Source organism: Rhipicephalus sanguineus, chromosome 3 (genome assembly GCF_013339695.2).
Source record: "Rhipicephalus sanguineus isolate Rsan-2018 chromosome 3, BIME_Rsan_1.4, whole genome shotgun sequence".
NCBI lineage: Eukaryota > Metazoa > Arthropoda > Arachnida > Ixodida > Ixodidae > Rhipicephalus > Rhipicephalus sanguineus.
Genome location: NC_051178.1, coordinates 32,924,910 through 32,948,145, shown reverse-complemented (window position 1 = coordinate 32,948,145; position 23,236 = coordinate 32,924,910). Strand labels below are relative to the sequence as shown.

Genomic DNA, 23,236 nt, shown 5'->3' with positions numbered 1-23,236 from the left:
CACGTCTTCTGCGCAGGCATGCGTGTCAGCTGACAGCAACACCATCCTTGTTTTTTTTATTGCGCTGGCAGAAGCAATGTGAGTGCTTCAGCTATCAATCTTCAACAACACGCAGCCGTCGTTTTCCCAGGTTTGCGGCAATATTGCTACCGGCAATTGCGGGAAAACATAACCGTTGGAACCAGAAACTACCAACACGGCAAATCAGCATTTCCTGTTATTTTTAGGGGTGTGTGTGTATTCGAACTTCTAATATTTTTCTAATAGTGTCTGCTATTATATTCAATTCGCACCGGAATTTGGACTATTCAAAGTATTCGAACTTCCTGGAGGTAATTACAGTCAACATCCGATTTTTCGGACTCCTAGGGACCGTGAAATCGTCCACACAAAAAAACGAATTCATGCTTTTTTTATTCCGCTCAAGCGGCCAAATTGCCACAGCCATATCTGAAATAGCTTTAATGCCTTCCAGTACACTTATCAGGCATTGGCGAATGTATTGGCAGTGTGTACTGGCAGTAAAAACATGAACAATCCGATGAACCGGCCACGTGACCATTGATTTCTTTTGTTAGTATTGAAATATTGTTTGTTTCTTTATATTAAAAGGTAGTACTCCATAAAAATGTACATATAGGCCTGCGTTAGTAGTATGCATTAAGTGGCGCTGCCTTCACGTGACGTAATGATCCCATGCTCGTCAGCACACCTTGAGCAACTTTCAGCATGCTCATGCAACCAGGCACGCAGTTTCCAGGTCGCTAAGATTTTGGAGCGACATTGTTTTGCTACCTACACGTCATCTCAGAAATGACACGCGCTGCTACTCGGCGCGGCCAGAGCCGTATATTCCCTTTGGGAGAGTTCGGCGCTCTTTTGATCTCGCCGCCAGGTCTGGCAACAGCGCGCTTCCGCGCCGCCGACGCCATTTCGTGCCGAGGTTTCTCGTGATGCTGTACCCGTGACGTCGCTGTCGGCATTTATGCTTCCTCTGTGACCGACCTGGTGTGTCTTTGCTGCTGTTCGTGCACGTGTCGGCTGCGTGGAACATCGTGGACCTGCACGGACGTCGCAATGGGGGCTTGCAGCGCGGTAGGCTGCTCTAAAGGCTCTGTATACTCCGACGTGCGTTCGCGTCAGCCCGCGGCGGCCGGAGTTGGCGACGCTAGGTTCGTCACGTTACGTTGACGCGAAAACAGAGCACTCTATACTCCCACTTGCGCGACGCACTACGCGTCCCTTCTTCACATAGAGACACAGACGCAGTTTCAGTCTGGATAACGTCGCCGGCGTGGAATGCAGCATGTCGCATCTCGCGCCGGCTGCAGCCGGGGCGCGTTGACGGACGCTGGGCGCGTCAGTCGCATCGCGCGTTGGCCTATAGAGTGCTGCACGTTTGTTAGGGTAGCGTCACTGTGCCGAGCGTGCGCGCGCGTCGACGTTACGCTGCAGTATATCAGCCCCTTAACTCGCTGAAGAAAGGGTTCGCCAGAGACGGAGCGTTGCGGGCGCACGCCAACGCGAGCTTACAGTGCCGCGGCACAAAATGGCGGACAGCGCCGCGCCGCCGCTAAATTTGGATGGTTGTTGGCTCCGCCCCTCCGCCGAACTCTCCGAAGGAATATACGGCTCTGGGCGCGGCCGTGTATATGCGTAGTGACGTTTTTGGCTTGGCTCATGCATCTAGAGAGTAGCGACGCTGGGACAAGCCACCCATGACACAGGCGTAGGCAACCTTGGACGCATGCGCACACAACACAGTACAAATACAGGGAAGGTGTATAATGCCACATCATCTCATTGTAAGAGCTTGTTATTATCAAAAATAGTTGAAAAGCTATAAATAAAGGTGGTTAAGCATAGTTACAGGAACTCCTGCGAAAGCAGAACAACGATAGCATTCACAAATCGCGAAAAGGGCTGGCGGCATCGCTATCAATTCTCAGCGTTACTGGAGGAAAGGTGCATCCGTGTTTAGAGCCTTTAAGGGGGGACGCGGGTCTTAGAATAGTAAAAAATGGACAGACAATCAGTTTTGAGAAAAACGCATTTATGCATATTTGCACTCCTAAGCAGCTGCCCTCAAAATATTATTGCGATTTTGCCCGGGAAATGGGTTAAAACTTTTTTAAGATGCCACGGGAGCCGCAAAATGCTTCTCAACAGGCAAAATTTGTTCAAACTTCCCGCGCACGGCTGCGGGCGCAGCAGCTGGCTGATCGCCGCCATCTTGGCTTGTTTGAAGCTGTTTTCTTTGTGTACATTTTGCGGCGTTTCAAAATGGCGTCGCTGCAACAGAACGGCCGCTATCGGCGCTTTTTCCGAAGGGTGGTTGTTACTGGCAGGACGCACAGTAGCTTTTTTGGGGGGCACGCGGGCCCTTCAGTGCCCAGGGTAGCTGGTAATGAGGAAAACAACCAGGGGGACTCTTTGACAGGCAGTATAGCGAAAAACCAGAGAAAAGGTAAAAGAAGGGAGAAGGCGCGTGTTGCAATTAGTTACATAAACATGCAGGGTGGCAGAAAAAAGGCAAAATGGTTAGATATTGAGGAGCAGTTAAGCAAGGAACAGATAGGTGTTTATGCGGTTACAGAAACACACCTTAGAGACTTGGAAGAGCCACCACATATTGACAATTATATTTGGGAAGGATGTAACAGGATCACATCAGAAAGGAGAGGTGGGGGTGTTGGAATGCTAATCCATAGCAGAACAAAATGGGAGAGAGTGAAACAAACGTGTTCAGAGCACCTTTGGTTTCGGGCACAGTAGGTGGAAAGAAAACGTGGCTAGGTGTAGCTTACTTGTGGACGGGGAATAACTGCAGAGAAAAGAATCTGGAGATAGTGAAATGCATAAGCACCGATATTAAAGAATTTGGTCATGATGCCGAAATAATCCTTCTAGGGGACATGAACGCTCACATTCGTGACCTTGACGGATATTCAGACACCAATGGCAAGTTATTGGTAGATCTCTGCGAGCAACATAGTCTTGAGATAGTTAACGTGGGGCCTAAATGTGAGGGGCAGATCACGTGGGAAGTCAGAAACCGGCAATCGAGCATTGATTATTGTCTCATGACAGAAGGAATATATGACAAACTTAGAGAGATGAGAATAGACAAGGAAGGCATTAACAGCTTTGGTAGTGATCATAAACGCATAATATTACAAATGGGATATAAAACTGATAATAAGAACATAGAATCAAAGTTTCGCAGCTTGTATCTAAATGACAAACAAATAACAAATATAGCCGCAAGAGTCGAGGAAAAAAGTAGACGAACTACCAGGCAAAGACTGGAAGTATAGTGAGCTGCTACATGTAATCACGAAATAATGGAAAAAAGAGAAGAAACTATTTGTTGGAAAGGAAAGAGAAAGCCAAAAAGTTGGTGGGACAAAGAAATCCGGGAGGCGATCGAGAAGCGACGTGAGGCATCACGAGAGCACAGACAAGCAAAAAAGGAGAAGTGGCCACAGGACGAAGTCAACCTAATATGGGAAATATATTTAAAGCAAAAATCCATTGTGCAGAAATTAGTGGAGGCAAAAATTAAAGGTGAAAGTGAACGCTGGATAACAGAGATTCGCGAAATGAAGAAGGCCGCGCCTAGGATATTTTGGAGCCACCTAAAAGCGCTGGGTATGAAGTCTGTCACAATGCAACAAAATATGGTAGATGAAGGAGGAAATCAATTGGAAGGGTATGAAGCGCTAGGTTACATCCGAAAGATAACAGCCGATTCGTTTAAAAACGTCGCCCAGGGGATTCCCCCGGTGAGTAAAAGTACGCAAAGGAGTGCAACCGACGAAGATGTAGTACTAGAGAATTTCAATTGGAAGAAAGCCGAAGGAAAAATTCCTAAGCGCACTACACCGGGCTTAGATGGGGTTCCCGTCAGCCTCATTAACGAACTCGGACATAACACTAAAGAAGCACTGCTGAAAGCCGTAGAAAAGTGCTTACAGGAGAGGGAAATACCAGACAGTTGGCGAAAAAGTAGAATGAACTTAATCTGTAAAGGCAGGGGAGAAAAGGATAACATTCGCTCGTATAGACCGCTAACCATTACATCGGTGCTATACAGGTTGGCGATGCAGGCAGTAAAATTAAAAATAGAAGCGTGGGTAGAACAAAATGATATTTTGGGAGAACTTCAGAATGGATTTCGAATCGACAGGCGGTTAGACGATAAGCTGTTTGCTCTTACCCAGTGTATAGAAATATCAAAAATAGAAAACAGGCCCTTATACGTAGCTTATCTAGATATTACCGGGGCGTATGACAACGTTAATCAGGAAATTTTGTGGGATATACTGAAAGAAGTGGGCATAGGTGACGACTGTATACAGCTTTTGAGGGAAATATACCGAGAAAATACAGTTCGTATAGAATGGGAAGGAATAAGTAGCAAGGACAGCGTTGAAATTAGCAAGGGGCTGAGACAGGGATGTCCTTTGTCCCCGCTGTTATTCATGCTGTACATGGTGAGGATGGAAAAAGCGCTAGAAGGTAGCAACATTGGATTTAATTTGTCACACAAACAGGTCGGCACGATGGTTGAGCAGAAGCTTCCAGGTCTATTTTATGCTGATGATATTGTCTTATTTGCGGACAGTCAAGATGATATACAGCGACTGGCAGATATATGCGGAAGGGAATGTGAGGCTCTAGGACTAGGATTTAGTGCAACAAAATGTGGATTGATGGTATTCAATGATCACGAAGACCATGCGGTCTTTATACAGGGCCAAAAAATACCGAGGGTAAGCGAGTACAAGTACCTCGGAGTATGGGTAAATGAGGGGGATAGATATGGAGGTACAAGAGAAAGCATCGGTAGCAAAGGGAAAGAGGAATGCTGCAATTATGACGCACAGAGCTTTATGGGGATACAATAGGTACGAGGTGCTTCGAGGGCTGTGGAAGGGTGTGATGGTCCCGGGGCTTACATTTGGGAACTCAGTGGTGTGCATGAAGTCAGAGGTACAATCAGGAATGGATGTAAATCAAAGGACGGTGGGCCGCCTCGCGTTGGCCGCTCACAGGAAGACGACAAATGAGGCTGTAAAGGGTGATATGGGATGGACAGGCTTTGAAGTGCGGGAAGCTCAGAGCAAAATGAGATTCGAAGAGAGGCTGAGGAAAATGAAGAAGAGTAGATGGGCAGAGAAGGTTTTCAGGTATTTGTATAGAAAAAGCGTTGACACGCAGTGGAGAAAAAGAACTAGGAGGCTCACCAGTAAATATACGGCTAGCAGTGCAGGCGATATGGCAACAAGGAGCATTAAGCGGAAGGTCAGAGAGGCGGAGAGGACTTATTGGATGGCAGCGATGGAAAAGAAGCCGGCTCTGAGTAACTACCGAAAGGGAAAAAACGAAATAAGGAGGGAAAGGTTTTATGATAATTCAAGGGGAAGCGCTTTACTGTTTGAAGCAAGATCGGGCTGCCTTAGAACGCGTAGTTATAAAGCGAGATTCAGTAACGAAGAAGAACAATGTACATGCTGCGGGGGAACTAAGGAAACGATGGAACATGTACTGATTGAATGTGGCGATATTCACCCAGGTATACGTGTGAGCACGAGTCTACATGAAGCCTTGGGTTTTAGGGACAACAATGGAAAGCTGAACACGTCCGCGATAGAAATAAGTAAGAGACGGTTAGAGTATTGGTGGCAGAAAAGTAGAGATGAAGAACAAAAATAAATAATGGGGGAAAAATTAAGGTCATTCTGCCTTAAGAGGCAGCGAGATAGACCGTGAATTTATATTTTTTTTGGTATAATAACATAGATTTAATCAATGTAGATAAGGTATTAGGCCAACATGAAACAAGGAAGCTTTTCCCTTTTTTTTTTTCTTTTTCTCTCTTCGAGCCTGGTGGCAGACATGTCACCGCCCCGTTACAAAGGGGACGCTCATAGCATCCATCCTTCCATCCATCCGTTGTAGAACGCTCATTGGCCAGAGCGCGCGCGCGCGAGGCGAGCCCCTTCTCTTGCGCCTCCCATTGGCTGGCGCAACCCGAGGCGTCCATTTTGTTTTTGTATTTTTGTTCTGCGCTCACGGCTGCCGTGTTGCCGGTGTCGTGTGCCCGTGTGTTGTTACAAGTGTCATCTTCCTCTGCTTACGCTCGTGTTCGTGCGGCCCGCCGACACACAGTTACCTTATTTTGTGCTGGCACATCCGGAGATTCTCGTATAAAGAAGACGCGCCAAGTGTACGAGGGCGCGATGCCGAAACTACTTGTCGCTACCGGAGCGTCGAGTCTACGAGAACCGCCCGGTTCCCCTTGGTCAAGCTGCAGCCATCGGATGATTAGGCAACGCTTCAGTGGCATTCGAAACGGCGTTCGTATGGCATACTATGCGGGACTGCCGAGTGCGTGGGAAATACGGCGACGGGAGGAGTGCTTGGCATCGCAGCGCGCAACGAAGCTGCGGAAGTTCAAGCCGTTGGATGTTGGTGAACGGCGGCAAGGAAAATGGCACAGAATTTATCCGCGTGGACTTATCCGTGATAAAAACCTTCTTTGGGCTTGTGCTTCGTTCCGAGTTCGGCTCAAGCAGTGACCTTTTTCAAGGCAGAGGGTATAGGCTGCTTTCAAAGCCTGTGCTTCATTATCATAGGTGCGACTCGCGCGAGAAGCGTTTCTCGTAGAAGGTAGCTGGTGATACTGGTGCTAAGATAATTGATGTCATTTGAAGTGAAATGCATTAAATTAGGGCCACAAATACTGTCGACGAGGGTGCAACGGTAGTCACTGCAACCACGACCTGACAGAGCAACACCGAAATTGCAGAGACGCCGTGTTACACTTTGGGAAATTGATTTGTGCTCCACAGCCTTGAGAAGGTTAAAAACTGACATTGGAAGTTGCAAAAGAAGCACTTATACAGTAGTGACACCAAGCACAGACTTTCAAAATTACACAAACCAGCAGGGGACCCCGAGTACAGCCCTAGCCTGCTGTTGAGCCAAGTGCTATTGCTGGACAATAATAACTGATTTTTGGTTTAATAAATAACTCACGTGCTTTTTAGACTTAATCTCTCTGTCTATTTTATTTGCCTGTTGCAAAGCCACATTCATAGACAAATTTTGTATTTCTTTAGCTTGCAAGGAATTGGTACAGGCCTATGAATTGCTAAAGGTGGAGTTTATCACTCTAGTACTGGGTGCACTATGTGGCTTTATAAGAAGATTTTGCAGTACATTGGCAGGTCATGGTCACATGTTTGGTATGGCTGTTCTCGTGAAGAAGAAACCTATCAAATGATATAACCACTAGTGCTGTGGCTGCACTTCCACAAAAGTTACAGTTGTCGGAAACTTCAAATGCGTTTTTTCTCAGTTTGATATTTTTGCTCAACGCACTCAGCCTTACGGGGTTTTTTTCCATGTTGTTGTTGAATAAAAATCACAAATTTGGTATCATTTTACTCGTATTGAAACGATCTGGGGGGTGATGCTATTTGCATTACTCTAGCACCATTTTACAAACTTTAATTAAAGATACTAATGAGAGTGAATCAGAAAAAATAACCACCAGTGAGTGTTCATCTGTTTTCTGACCTTCACAGTGCTCTCAAGGGAATAAAAATAGCATCACCCCCTACAGCATGATCTGGGCATTGGGCCCATGCTCTTATATATTGGTTTTAGTAGGTCGAAATTGCCTAAAAGCCCCGTAAGAAGCAGGCACTAATTAATTTTTCGAACCTCGAGATCTTTTGAACTAGTGCAGCTATTAAAAAAACGAATTACAGATTTGAAATCAGCATAAAAAGCTGGTCAAGACAGTGAAGTTTAGTTCATATTGACTCAAAAATAGAGAAAAATTTTTAGGACCCACGTCCCCCCTTAAGATAGAAAAATACTGCTTGTAAAATAACCAGGTGCTTTAGGGATTAACTACCGCAGCTAGAAACACTGCGAAGGGTGAGCTTTCTGTCGCGCCGTAAAAAAATGTGTCGAGCAAAATCAGTTGTTGGTCCCTTTAAAAAACTTCCTCCTAAGGCTGTTTCAGTGTTAGATGTATTATAAGCCAATTAAAATATGTACTTGTCCCCTCCAAGGTGCTAAAAATTTGTTTCTTCAAACTCCTGGCACGGCAATTAATTCCGCTAACTGCTCCAAATCAAGGTTCTGCTCCAAAATCGAAATTTTGCTGCTGCGAAAACTGCTCCCAATTCAGTTTCAGCGGTCTCACCTCTGGTGAAAGCATCTGACCGGCTGTCACAGATCTCAGGAGCGCTTGCAAGGTGTTGAATTGAGAGATGTGGGATACGATGGTGGCACAGCAAACCACTTTATCTCAAACAGCATTAAACATCACACAAAAAATCCCCACGAATAAAATGCACGCAGATAACATTCATGAAAACGACTTTAATTACATGCTGTCTCTAACTACAAAAGTAGTCTGGCCATACTGGCCTCACAGTTACGTCGTCACGTTCGCAATAGAGCATTCTTACTGTTTGTACAGTCGGCGACTCGGCGTCTAAGTCGATTCCATGTCGTCCACGTCGCATCATGCTCGCCGTCGATGCTCTTGATGAGGTCCAGCACTCGTCGTTGCTCAGACGCAACCGGCCAATCCACTTGTTGCCAGTTTCCCAGTCGTCGTCCTAGCCATCACTGGAGTTGAGTAGTGAGGCCTAGCTGCCTTCTCGGTCCCTTGCTTCCAAATGAGTCTGTGGCTAGTCTGTGGCTTAAGTGTCGACGTGGCACCTCGGGGATTGTACTGTAGGTCCAAGCCATTCTGCCAAAGGTGCAGCATTGCAGGTGCTCCGGGAACCACTATGACGAGGATGCTGCGACTCCCTGGTAGCCACACCCGGTCGTTGCAGAGATCGACGTCCGCACCACGAACTCTTAGTGCGGCACCTCCAGACCCGGCACCTTCCGCTCTCGTCACCCTTGAGACGCTGGCTTTTACCAACGGCACCCCACAGACAAAGCCCGTTCTCTCTCCTTGGCTTTCCACCATGGCTTGGGTCGCATGCCACGAGTCCTCTTCCGACCAATCGCATACATGGATGTCCAGCATTATGCATCCAGCAGTTATGCAGTTATGCATGTGGCAGAGGTGCACACCATTGAGAAATTTTCCACTCCTCGCATACCACCGCATACCGTCAAAATTTTCCATCGTTTGGCAGGGGCCTCACGCCCCTTACTCATGACATTGGCGATGCTCCTGGCATTTTCTAGTGTGCTGACATCAGGGAGGTCACACTCAGTGACCGCTGCGGCTCAGGACATATTCTTTCATACCTGAAAGGCACGCACCGATTCCATAGCGTTCTACTGCTGATTGTCACATAACACCAATCATTCATCTCCACCATCTGTCATGTACTGCTTGCTGCGTGAATGTGCTGCCGGTTGCGTGCACAATTCTTTCGAGTGTAGAGAGAACATGAACCGCCAATGCAGATAGCTGTGAAATAGGCAAGACAAAACTCTGCACCCAAGGTGAAAAACATCAAGCTCCAAATGTGATAAACGCCTCCGAAACCACATGGCCATTTACGGCTCTTGTAAAAAGCATGCTATTACTAACAGTTGTTCAATTAACTTAGCATAGGCTCGAGCAATAAAAAACGCTGAGCACACTACGCAACAAAGTACAGAGCAGGCAGCTATGAGAGTGCCATTCTTGTGGCATCATGCTGTAACTGCCGCAGCTCATCAGATCTGCTGCTAGTTTCGTATGCATGAGAAAGAAGGCTAAATAAAACTGTATGAGGCCCCAATGAGCTTACAAAAATCGCTGTTGTGTTTTCCACATGCACAAGCACGTGACACGGCCAACAGCTCATAATGTTTGAAATATTACTGGGCATTCCCTCTAAAGCATGTGGCAAATCTTCATAACTCTGCTTGTACTTGACAGTTGCCCATATAAGTTTTTATGGTCCATAAGCATGTTATGCAAAGTTAAATAAAGAACACCCTTTTGTCAGTCTGCTGGTATTTCAGGCATTGAGCTTCATGGAGTTGCTCTTGGGCACATGCATTTTGTTCCAAAATGAACAATTCCTCAAATTTATTGCTCCCAGATCTGATCCCAGTTCCATCAGATGCGTTGATACTAGAGGAGGGGTTCTGCTTTGCCCTCACACACCCGTGGTCATATACCTTAGCAGCCCTAATTAGTGGCGTCATTTTGTTCTTTATATGTACCATGCTCCTTAGATAAACCTTGCGTATGCTCGCCCCCCCCCCCCTCCCATTGGGAAAATGGGAAGCCTGCACCTCAAGAATCTCGTGACATCGTATATTACCGATTATAAGTAAACTCCCCAACTTACGACCCCTTCTAGGGGGAAAAAAAAGTTGACTCCGAACACAGCCTCATGCTACGGCCATAGCTCACCAATAAGTTTTTCAGAAGAGGGAGTAAGAAGCAGTTATGCAAAGAAACTTTTATTTTCCCGTGAAACATTGCTTACGACTCGTCGTCACTTGAGAGAAGGACGCAGTCACGGTCATTGCCATCGTGTGAGCCACTGCTGCTGCTCGCCGTCAGAATGGGTGCCGGTGGTCGTGAACCCAATCTCGAACTGCCTCCTCAGCGGCAGGGTATCGTCCAGACTTCGGTCCGCGAAAGGAACGGCGTGTAGCACTGCACGCGAAGATCTTGGTCCTTTGTTTTTTCCATTCCCTCACGCACTTTTCCGACACATCAAACTTGCGCCCTGCTTCAACGTTGCTTTCCGACTCTGCGTAGAGGATCGCTTGCCTCTTGAAAGCAGCGCTGTACTGTTGCCGGCGTAGCGGTAGCATCTTGGCGTCCGTTTGGCAGCGTCATAAATCGCGCACACCACTGGTCGCAAGCGAAGCGAAATGCATAAATGGCGAACAGGCGTGAGTGCAAAAAGACGCAAAGACGCTTGTGGGCGCATGTGACTGGTCATGTGGTTTAGTTCCCCGCAAAGTGTTGCCAGCCCACATGGACGCCGATGGTTTGTCAACAAATCGTTTCTATTGTATGAAAACAAAACTGCAGGGCGCATCGCAAGGTAAATTCCTCTTTATTCATAGAGCATCGTTCGCCCTCTATCAAAGGTTTGAAATGCTGCTTTCAAGACCGTGTTTCCCAAGCAGTTTACATTAATGCCGCGTGGTGGTGATTTTTAAAGGCGCTCCGTAGTTTCGCCTCGCGTGGTTTCACTATAGTTTCGCGATCGTCATGGCAGATTGCAGAAATGTCCGGCTCCGGAAGCGGCGCGCGCGCGTTGGGAGATAGTTGTTGTTGCGACTCCGCTGCCTCTGCGGCTGATATGTTATCGATGCCTCGAATTGCAGGAAATCCGAGGACGACGACCTTTCGTCGGACCCCACAGATAAGTCGACTTTACGATTCCGCGTATAGGTCGACTCCGATTATAGGTCGACCCCCAAACTTTGGAAGGTCATTTTATGAAAAAAACGTCGACTTATAATCAGCAATATACGGTAGATGTGCACTTGTCTCCATGACCACCACTTAGCTGCAGTTTGCATGATTGTTGGTTTCAGTTGATTATGTTTTGACAATGTAACACCGCTGATGTGTGAAGAAGCAGACAGGTGAGTAAGCCTTTTTTGCCAAAATTTGCGTTGCAGGAGCAGAGATGACAGAGCTGGCTGAGCAGCTCAACTATGACCGTGAAGTGGTTCGCGTATGGTTCTGCAACAAGCGTCAGGCATTCAAGAACACCGTCAAGAGACTCAAGGCATCTGCAGGTATGGATGGCCTGCTTCCGCCACTCTCATCCGATGCCACCACGGACTCTGTTGGCAGTGCCCCATCTTGCAGCATGGCAGAGACCTCAACAAGCCTCGTGGACTGTGCCGAAGGGAACCCATCAGGAACATGATCTGCTGGCGGCACTGCCATCGCCTCTGTACAGTTTAAACGCATAATATTTCATGTGCGAGGTTAAAACAGCTACAACACTGCATTTACCACAGTGTGCAGCCAGCCATCGCAGTGCATTGTCGTGTGTGCGCGGCTCATCCACCACTAACACTGTTACACCACATTCAAGTACCTGCTCACAAGGATGGCCTGTCACTACTGCCACACTCATTATCACTGTGGAACAAGCACTACAGTGCCTCCGTCAAACTAGGTTACATGTGGATTCAAGAACCAGTGATGCAGGAGTCATGAACAGGACAAGCACCAGCTTTGCCCAAGCTGCACGACTCGAACAAAGGCTCAGCGATCACCTTGAAGGGGCGACTTGAGTTCTGTCCCGCTTGTGCAGACGAATTATGCATCTACTGGCAGAGTGTGTGGAAAAGCTCACCTGCACCAGTAGCTCATCTCTCGAGTGCCTCGGATACTCATTTTTACACCTGTTAAGGGCAGTCGTACTGTCGCTACTGTACATTCATGTATGTCACTGTCACACTTTTACTTGAATGTCTTCATCTGCCCTCACAAAGTCATTGTCATAGGACAAAAAATGTATATAATCAATTTCGTGTTTGCCAGCTGTGTGTAGCACCTTAAAGGGTCACAGGGCACAGCTCTTTGCTGTTTCATGCACATTTTTTTTTTTTCTGTGTCTGTGCATGTGTGTCATTTGTGTTCTTGTTCAGAATGGTGTGAAACACTGGCAATCCTTTTTAGCACAAATCGATCTTCTTGTTGCACTCAGGAAAGTCTAGAACACTTGCTGTGAGTAGGAATAGACGTCGAGGCCCATTTAGTACAGTGACTGACAGATTCTGCTGATGCACGGTTTTTAAGCAGTCATTGATTTTTTTGTTGCACCACCACATACATTTTAAAACAATGTTTAAAACAAGCATATGAACTTCTGGCAGCGTCATGCTCAATTTGTAACTGATGCACATTGTTACAAATACAGTTCAGTGTAATTATAATGCCTGTAGTGCAGAAACGAATATAATGCGATCTTTTCAGACTCTCCTCTCATAGAACTGAGTGCATATGCCAAATGCCAGGGGGGGTGATTTGGGGGCTGCTCAGACCCCCCCCCCAAATGTTTACATTTTGTATGTGTATATTACACATATACCAACGCACTCACAAACAGAAAAAAAGGGTGGGCCGAACCATTCTGCCCCCGTTGAAAAATTCCTGGCTCTGTATATAGCATCCATGCAAGATAAAATAACAGTCATAATGTGGCCACCAGCAAATCCTGCACAGTGCGCTTTTCATTGAGTTGCATGCATCAGCGGTAGGGAGACCGACAAGGGCGGCAGCATGGAAGAGAACAAGGAGCTGTAGGAAACAGCCATGGTAGCACACCGCATAAATTGCGTGTTTGAAGGTACCTCTGTGCGGCCGCATACAAGTTGCCTAGCTTGTGGAGAGGCTTGTCATATGTCCTGCACTGAATTTTTTTTCTTTCCCGTCTCATTTCAAACTGACATGCGTACTGTCACTCACTGCATCTTCAGTTATTTATGCAGAATGTAAATACTTTGCTCATTTACTTTTCAAAAAACAATTTTGAATGACATCTGCATCGTGCCCTGACAGTCTAGAGAGGTCAATACTTGGACATTTGCATTGGTGAAATTAAAAGGGTGCTAACAACTTGGTCACATAGTTCATCCGATATCTGTAGCTGTTTGTTCTGCTTATTTTACGTCTGTGTAGACTTTGGCAATTTGTTCTGGTCCTCGTGAAGTTCTGAATCTGGAGACTATCTTCATAAGTGATCAACACCGTATTACAACCACGAACAAAGCTGCTGCCTTATGGGTAAAACAACCTTTTGGCTTTCTTAGACCTGCTTGACTGCTCTGACCGGTAGTGAGGAAAAATAGGCACTGCACATCTCCGCAGTAGTATTGTTCAACTGATTCTTTCTTCCTGCAAAACATTACAATTGAATGAGTACGGAGGCGGTCATTCAAGTCTGATTCATGCCACAAGCACTGACACTTGGATGAGTTGGTAGCGGCTCATATCGGATGTGTAACACGAGCCAAGTGCAAGCTCTCAAGTATTTTAATTATAAAATAAAGTGCACCTAAATAATTTGTCACAAGTGCACCTTGTGGTGAAGGTCAACAAATGTATTTGTTTCTTTCAACATACCGCAGCCTTAAAGGGCAGAAGTGGAGGTGGAATACAAAAATTGCAATACAAAAAATGTACAGAACATGAATATCACTGGTTAGTAATGTACAAAAAGAATTCATCAAGTGGTAAACGTTTCTAACATGGCCGAGTAAAGCATTCTATATTTCAACAGTGAGGACAAAAAAAAACTGTGTTTATACGCATTTGTTCGGTGATTAAAAGGAGACATGTTGAGCTTATGCTGATGTCTGGTGGATGTAGATTTAGCGGGTGTGACGTAGTTGCCGAGTAAAGGAAATCGTGGACAGTGAATGAGAGTGTAAAGAAACTTTAAAGATTCAACGTGACAACAAGAACAGAGACTAGTTAAGCTGAAGACTATGAAAATGAGAACTAGGTGAAAAATGCCTGTCGTTGCGACGATATGTAAAGCGTATTGCTGTCTTCTGGACGGATTCAATTTTTTTTATGTCAGATATTTTGTGAGGGTTTCATATGACAGAGCCATACTCGAGCAGTCATGTCTGTTTATTTGTTAGTCTCGCCACCAGGTGCATCGGTAACAAAATGTTTAAGTGTGTTTTGCCTTTTAAAAAAAAAACTAATTGAGAGGTCTTGATGTCTCTCTCTTGTGCTTGTCTAGTGTTGCACAACTAGTGTGACTCATGACATGTTGGGAGCTCTTACCAAATTTAAAGCAATACTGGAAATCCGCCATCTTAAAAGTAAAGGGCTTTTCCATGAGCGACATGAATCAGTGGTGGCTGCATTCGGCAGGTCTCGCCATAAGTGGGAAATTAAAGCGAGCTCTCTTGGAGGTCATTTCAACATGTAGCCCTGGAAAAGTGCGATTACCCACTCAGCTGTTATGACACGCTGGGTGGAGTGCAGAAGGCTCGTATGCTAGCAGGAAGCTGCAAAGTGAGTTAGTAAAATGGGTTTCAGCAGTATGTTGTCCATGTGACATGCAAAATCTGAACTTTTGTTAGTGGAGCACCTAGCAATGTACAGCAATGAGCACAGTCGAAGTGAACACCCGAGCGCATGCTCACATTTCATGAGGCACCAGTATAGCCAACTCAGGGAAGCTCTGAGCTCGCACCGTGTTTGTAGCCGAGCATGAGCATTTTGCTTCAGTAATGCACCACTGTGGTGAGATAGCTTGTACATGACGTGGAATGGCAGTTTCACTGACTAGAGCCCTAGGGAACTGGTCTGTCAGAAAAAAAATTAATTTCATCTCCCTCGCTACCTCCAGCTATCCATGAATATGGTCTAATCACTTTCCCTCAACAGAGTGCAGCTTTGAGGAACCAAATCGGCTCGTTTGCCCTGAGGCAAACGAGCCGATCCACCAGCAGTTTATATGCCAGTGAAGGCTGGCTTCACAGCTGCAACCCTTCTTGTGAAACAATGTAGTGAGTGAAGTTACCACTGCATGCATCTTTAGTGCATACCGTAAAATCCCGAGCAAGCGCCCTCCCTTCAGCAAGTCTGAAGTTACCAGAATTGTGGAGGAGGGGCGCTTTCCTAGTACAATACCAAAACTGAAGATGGTGGCAGAAAAAAAACAGAGTGCATGCAGACTTACCCATAGAGTTTCCTACAATACTTACTAGAGGGAACTCTGGCGCTAGTGTCTATGGAAGCTGCAATGCATCGCGCTGCAGCCAGCATGGGAATCATGGGTAGTACACGGATTTGTCTAAACTTCGTTCTTTCGGCTCCGTTTGGCTCCGCGTCGCCTGCATCCGCTTTGTTGCAAAACGAAGTTCAGCAAAAATCAGCAGTTTCACTTCACCACTTTAACTTCTTTAGGCTCACAGATTCAAATCTGGTCACGAAGTTCACAATGATCCATTCTTTTATCCGAAAGAAAACCAAAACATAGCAATAAACAAAGCCACAAGTGCATTCGAAGCCCACAAGCTGATGGGTAGTACACGGATTTGCCACTAGGCAAATCCGTGTACTACCCATCATTCCCATGGTGGCTGAATGATCGCAGCGCCAGAGTTCCCTCTAGGTCATTTTAGGAAACTCTATGGACTTACCCACAAGTATTCTTGCTCTCGTTCGTGGCACAGCAGATTACAACGACGGCTCAAAATTACAGGAAATACAAAGGCAACGCGATCAGACCATGAGAAGCGTGGCAAGAAGCCCCTCTGATGAGGCGCTAACACAACATCACTGAGCAACAAACACGTATCTCAGGGGCCTTATTTTTGCTGAGTATGTCGTCATAAGTACGATAACAGAATGCAGATCTCGAAGCCTTTTTGCTTGTGTGACCCTGAAAATGGTCATCAGTGTTTTGCGCTAGCTCCGTGGTGCAATCATAATGCAGGGAGAAAAAATAAAATTTGAAGAGAAATTTTTGGGCGCAGACGCTTAGGCTGCTAACCAGGACTGGATGGCATTACATATGAACGTGGTGCATGATCGGGGTGCGGAACAGGAGGTGGGGGGCGTCTTTCCCGGAATGGCATGGAAATTTAAAACTAACAGTGAAATTGTAGGGGCCACTTGCTCGTGTGGGGGCATTTGCTCGGCATTTTACGTTATGTAATGGACAACACGAAACCACCTTTTAAGGCATTTCTGAGCCACATGCTCACACATTCACCCTAACTATGCTCGTTGCTGTACATCAAACCAGAAATCATGCGAACATGACTGTCAGTTCTCTATTATTTTTTTTTTTATCTCTTTCTTTCGCTCTCTTTCTGTGTTCTTTGTCTTGCCCATGAGAGTTATTGCATCCCTTGCCAGACAAATCGGCCTACGTGTTCTGAGAGCGAAGCAAAGGATGAAGAAAAGGACGAAGAAAGCGCATGCCGGATTATGATGATGATAATGTTTTATCTACGATAATGAGCATAGCAGCTCTGCTGTAGAACAAACTCTGGTTCCAATCTTAATGCAAATTTTGGATTGCAGACCACTTATGTCAGTGAAAACACGTATTTCAATACTATGTGTCCTCATTTGCCTTTTTCAAAAAATGCAATCGGTCAAAGTGCCCTTTGCAGAGTGTGTCGACCATAAGATGGAAACAAACACATTCAAACAGTAGTACAAGCTGTCACAATATGCATACCCATAAAGGCTCGAAATTGGTGCGAGAAGCATGGAATGTGGTCAGACTATGCTCCGTACAGGAGGTCTAGATTAAACCCATGTGATGTGCAAGCTGGATGAGAATTGAAACTTGAGCTAGTTGGTACGGATTCATCATGATTTAAGTAGCGCACTGACAGACGAAAGCCTTTCTTGTTCAGGCTCTCGGTAGAGCCTGAACAAGAAAAGGCTTTCTGTCACTCATCACAAACGGCCAGAGAGAGTACGTCACGAAATGGCCCATGACACATTCTATCCGCATCTTTTACTCTAATCCACCTTTCAAGCTATTGCAGCTGTTCAAAACAGCTCCCTCCGAAATTACCGTGGCCCTCTCAAGGTCTTACAGCCGACATGCACAATGCCTGCAGCTTGCACCACAGGAGGTTTGTGTTCACCGCACTAATTCTGGCATGGAAATCTTATTGGTGGAAGTCGCAAAAGCATTATGCATTTATGGCTCCTCAACCAGAGTCTGTCACACATGAACACAAGCACTGCACACAAAGTGCAAGCGTCACTTTGACTTGTCTGCGAACAGCTGATGAGAACGAGGTCAGATTTGCTGTTTGGGGTAGTGGCGACTTGACAAAGGAGATGTCATGTCCAGCCACCCTTGAGCTTGTCAGCCAAAGTAAGCTAAAGCACTTGCTTGCTCCTGCCTAGCGCATAATGGAGGGCCACGTGGAGGTGGTAGGCTGCAAGCATTAGCCCTTTAGAGGGCAGTGGCAGCCTACAGGCTAGACACAAATGAAATCTGTGAATACAGTTTTGTTGAGGACGAGCCACCAGAGCAAAGTTATGCTGCAGCAAAATAATTACGACTGTAGATTCGTGCACAATGCGAGCTGATAACAACCAGGAAAGGCACTAAAGCCAGCCCACTCTGCATAGGGTACTTTGAGCCGTTGTATTTTGGTAACAAAGCAATTGAGGACACATAATATTCAAACAGTGTTTTCACTGACATAAGCGATCTTCAATCCAAAGTTTGTATTAAAATTGGGACCAGTGTATGACTTAATTTTTTGAAAATTCAGCTTTTTTGAAAAAACTCGCTTCTTTAACTGGCTTTTTCCTCTCTTGCTCTGCTGTAGGAAAGCAATCTTTTGCGGAAATCTTGCAAAGACTTCGTTCGATATTTGACACTTTTTTGAAGTTTCTGTGTGAAATAGGAAATGCGCCAAGGGGGCATATCAAAGTTATCAAGCTTTTTTTTATTTGGACTCTGTTTGCCATTCTTTTTCACAACTTTTCTCTTTTGTGGACAAAATAAGGAAAGCATGGATGTAATTCGCAATGACGCGTATTACAACCGGCAGAAAAAATTTTTGGCAAAGTGTCTGTAGTTCACATCATATTCGGCCGTGAAATCAGAGAACATTGCGGTAAGCAATAAGGGGACACCTGCGCTGCCACCATCAAATATTTTTTTGGCACACTGGGAGCATTTTTCGAAAATGAAAGTTTCGGTTCCATGCACTTTGAATGTGCCCATATAACATGTAAAAGAAAACAGAACAAAACAAAAATAGTGAACAGACATGAATGTTCGATCTCTCGTGGAATCACCCTGTGGCCATAGGTGAAAAAATGCTGTGTGCTGCGAGTCAGATAGCAGAAGCAAGAAGTTACTAAAGAAATTAAAGCTGCCAACTGTGCCGCTGACATTCCTTGGCTAGCTCCCATGCAGCATTTTTTATTTTGCAATATGAAGACACTGACTGTAAATAGACGGTGGACATTCGCTGAGGCTGCCAATAGTACATGCATGAATCCAATTCGTGTTCATTTTAATCATATTAAAGAAAAAAAGAGAGAGAAGCCTAATGACTCTAAATAATCAGGGATCAAATTCTCAACACGGGGAAAAGAAAAAGACCGTGAAGTAGTCATGGCTGTCTTGAGTTCTTCAACTACCCTGAAAATCTGAAGCATCGTACATTATACCGTTCACAGTGGAGTGAAGCAGTTTGCTAAACATTGAAGAAAAGTAAAATGGGAGAACTGAAGCGCAATACCTAGCTAATAATACAAGAGGTGTCTCAGCAGCTGCATTGATGATGTGATTTTTTTTTTTTTATTTGTACATTGGAAACTTCAATGAAGATGACATTTTTCATCTAATCTTTGTACTTCTAGTGCAGTGCAACAATCCATAGTGTTTTGGAAACATTCGTGTAATAGAAAAACTCCCCCTTGTGATGCTGCTCTGCGTCCTTGAAAGACCTTTTACAGGGACTTGAAAATCTGCGAATTTTGGACTTGTACACATGTGCAAAACCTGGGTGCTTGTCGCTGAAAGCCTGTTGTATCTTTCCAATGGTTTCAGCTCGGGTGTTGCCAAGCTTTTTGCAAAATTTGTTGTGCTATCGCTGCTCACATTCCACCATTTTACAACTTACTGGAATCTGACAAGCGCTCACTACACAGTCACCGAAGGGCAGACTGCCAGCAGCTGGCGCTTTCTGCGGGCGTAAAAAAATTTACTCATGCGCAGGAATGTTCCCTCCCTATCTTCACCGAAGGAACCCTTCCATCCTTAATTGGTTTACGCGTGGGAAAAAAAGGTTTGATACTTTTTGAACACGCCTCGCATTACTTCTCAGTATGTGCTTACATTAGTTGTTATGCAATTGGAGGGAAACACGCCTGGCAAATTTTGTTCCGAGTCATTTTAAATGGTAGATTGAAGCAGTTATTTTGAAAATTGGCAAGTGTAATGCTGTTTACAATAATGATGTCCAAGTACATTTTGTTACATAAGTAAGAGCACCACCTATACAGTACGTTGGCTTCAAATGATTCAGGTAGAAGTGATGCGCTGCATGTGCTGTTCGAAATTTGAGCTAGAATGAGCCAGCTGTTTGGCCAAAAACTACTTGTATCTGGTGCTCTTATTTAGGCAATCGTGTACCAAGTGTCCAGACTATTGCCATTTATGATGTAGTACCAGTCAGCACAATGCAGTGCCATTTATGTATGCACATGATGAAACTGTAGTGAACTGTACAGAATTTGGCCATCTTCTCATAATTGCCATAGCAATTGTACTGCTCAGTCTAATAATTGCCCTGACTGACATCAGCAGCTATGTGATCTCTTAGGAACATTTACCTTATATACTGATTACAAAGACTATGTCTGCAGTGAAGGAGTAGGTGTTGTAGGAGACCAAAGTCCCTAGCCGTAAATAATAATTTCTGGCAATTGCTTTTAGTGTTGCGTGGCACAACATCCAATGTTATGCCTCGCATTCTGGCATTTCTGCTCGCATGTGCCGTCTGTTGCTGTGCTTGTGTGTGCATTTAATTGTGCAGAGTTTCACTGTAGAGATTGACTGTTAAATTCAAAAAATAGTGTCGTAGTGTTCAGAAGTTCAATGCACTATGCCTGGACAGATGAGATAAGACAGCATGGAGCAGCTCTTCCAGCTCTGGAGTTGTAGTAATCTTGATTCAGCATATGTGCCCAAGTGTAATGGAGTACGTGATGATTTGGGACACTCGTATTATTGCATGTACTGAAGATCATTGCTGTTGTTGGTGGTCCTTAACTTGATTTTGCAGGCACAAGATCTAATACATGTCTTGACCCTGTTTTACCGACCTTGGTCAGTTCGCATGAAATTAGGTTGCCGCAGCGTTTCACTATGTAAGTTCATTGAAACTAAATTGTAAGTAGCACCCCATGTCATCTTTCTTTATATGTGTTGAATTAGCACAGTTATGTTTAAACATACACTCGAGCCTCTCCAGTCGTGTGTGCAGTGCAGTGCACATAAAATGACATCCACAAAGATCAAATATGATTGTCCTTAGACTGTGTGAATCATCTTCACAAGTGTCAATTTCATCATTTAGCAATTCATTTTATCAGTAGTATGAAGAAACTCGATGCCACATACCCCTGAAAAAAATGTATAGCTGAAAGCGATCAATCACTTTAATATGACTATTTATGATAACTGCGCACTATCGTGTTGAGTGGGAGGCTTCATACACATATCCAAATAAACAATCTGGTAAAGCTCTTTAAAATGTTATCATTACGAGTGGTCTGCACTGCACTGCTACAATTTTTACATTGCCTGTATTGCTACTGAATTTGCAAAAATACAACATGTCGAACAACCTTTTATTATGTTTAAGACAATATGACTTTTATAACACAAATCACAGCCGTACCTTTCATTTTGACTGTGCACAGGTGCCAGAGCCTGAATAGTGTTTATGAAAGCACTGGATTTCCCAGTGTGCTGTGCTAAAATATTCTAACAGGTTGGCAAGACATTGCCTCCTGGCAGAAAATGCATGTGTATTATGGGCATGCAGCATTTGGACCTAGGTCTCCATTAAACAGATTGTAGGGGCATACATGTCAGAAGCAATATCCTGTAGATAAGGGGAGGAAGGCAACAAAATGTAGGGCAGATTGTCACTGGACACTGCTCCATAGGTATGGACTACTAAGTGGCATCTTTTGGCCTCTTATAAGTATAAACGATAGTAGATTAAGTTCAATTACAAAAACAGGACATACATTCAATCACAAGCACTTACGAGGGGGTCAGGTGCCCAGCACTTTTGCTCAGTCGGACCTGTCCCATCATTCAACAAGGTTTTTTGGCGATGATGGCGTCTGAGGATCCCTGACATGGCATTCATAATTTGCTTGCTTTCCACCTGTATCCCCTGGAAGTGGGGGACCAAAGGCAGGCCGTTGTGAATTTTGTATTCCTTGCGAGGCTTATTTTATTTCAGACTCGACCAACCGGGGGGAAGGGTGCTGCGATGAACCCTGATGGGGAATCCTGTGCATGCCTGTAATCACAAGCGAAATCTTAATACGGTTGAACGGCAAATATTGATATTATCCTTTATATCGGGCTAAATGCAACCATTGGTCAGTCTCGATTCATTTCAGTGAAATTTATTCCATTTACAATGAAACCAAAAACCTGAGACCACTGCGCTATTGACTGTAACAAAAAAATTTAGTTTGTTCATGGCCGCTGGTTTATTTTTCGCTGGTTTTTATCATTACTACAGTCCCAGAATCCTGAAGGCTATATCTGCAAGGCATTAGTGTTAAACGAAACTAATGTTGTGACTACACTTGAGCATATTAATGTTATGTCTTGTATGTGCACAAAATTATAATTGCAATACTTGCTCCGCTTCATATCACTGCAATGAATAGCTCTGTAGAAAAAAAAAAACGTGTGGCTCTGGTTCTGTGTTGGTGGTTTGTTTAGGTTGAGAATGAAAGGACAGATTTTTTCAATGCATGCATAAAAATCGTGCTGAAATTGAGGAGCCCGCAAGTCAGCTTGGTAGTACTGAACCTTTAGAACGTACGAATTTTCAAAGGTGCCTCCATTGATATGTATGCGAAAGAAATATTCCTGAATCAACGTGAGGTGATGAATCTTGTTCTTCTCACAATAAAAAATATTTTTTGAGACAAAAAGTTGTGCGTATGACTGAATTTTCATGCAAGACACAACATCATCACATATGTCACCACTTTGCTGTTTGGCTGGAGGTGATTTCACGCAGCAGAAACAAGTCAAAAACGAAAACATGAGTGAATAAAAGTGGTGAGCATTTCTTTTGCTCGCCTCGGTACATGCTAGAATACGTGACGTGCAGGCGTACGGAAAGACGTAGAACATACGGCAGATGCACAGTGACCCATCTGAGACTTTTTTTACGCGCCACAGTTGCGCACATACAGATTCTTTTGGAGTCGCATTTCGTTTCTTTTTTTTTCGGAACTTTCTTGAGGAGCTCCGCTCCTCAGTCTATTTCCTTAAGACAGACCTTTGGAGACACTTGCGTGCATCAGGGCAGCTTTTTCGTGAAGCTAATAGAGGAGGGCTGAAGCTCTAAGGAATAACCCGTGAAGGAAGGGCTCGTTTCTTTGTGTGACACAATGAAGCCTTCTTGGCTTCATTATCTGCTGGTTTTCATTAATACACAGTCCTCGTCATTCAAGAAATGAGGTCGCAATTAGTTTTCAGGAGCTTAAGGA

At 44.8% G+C, this 23,236-nt stretch overlaps 1 protein-coding gene across 1 annotated transcript in view; it reads left to right on the top strand.

Annotated features, from left to right (window-relative positions):
- LOC119386534 (POU domain, class 6, transcription factor 2) overlaps positions 1–15,428 on the top strand; it is a 115,661-nt gene extending 100,233 nt beyond the window's left edge. The window contains exon 14 of the mRNA XM_037653802.2: positions 11,632–15,428. Coding sequence (XP_037509730.1) covers positions 11,632–11,885 — 254 coding nt within the window. The 3' untranslated portion in view covers positions 11,886–15,428. The remainder of the gene's footprint in view (positions 1–11,631) is intronic.
- Positions 15,429–23,236: the final 7,808 nt, after the last annotated feature.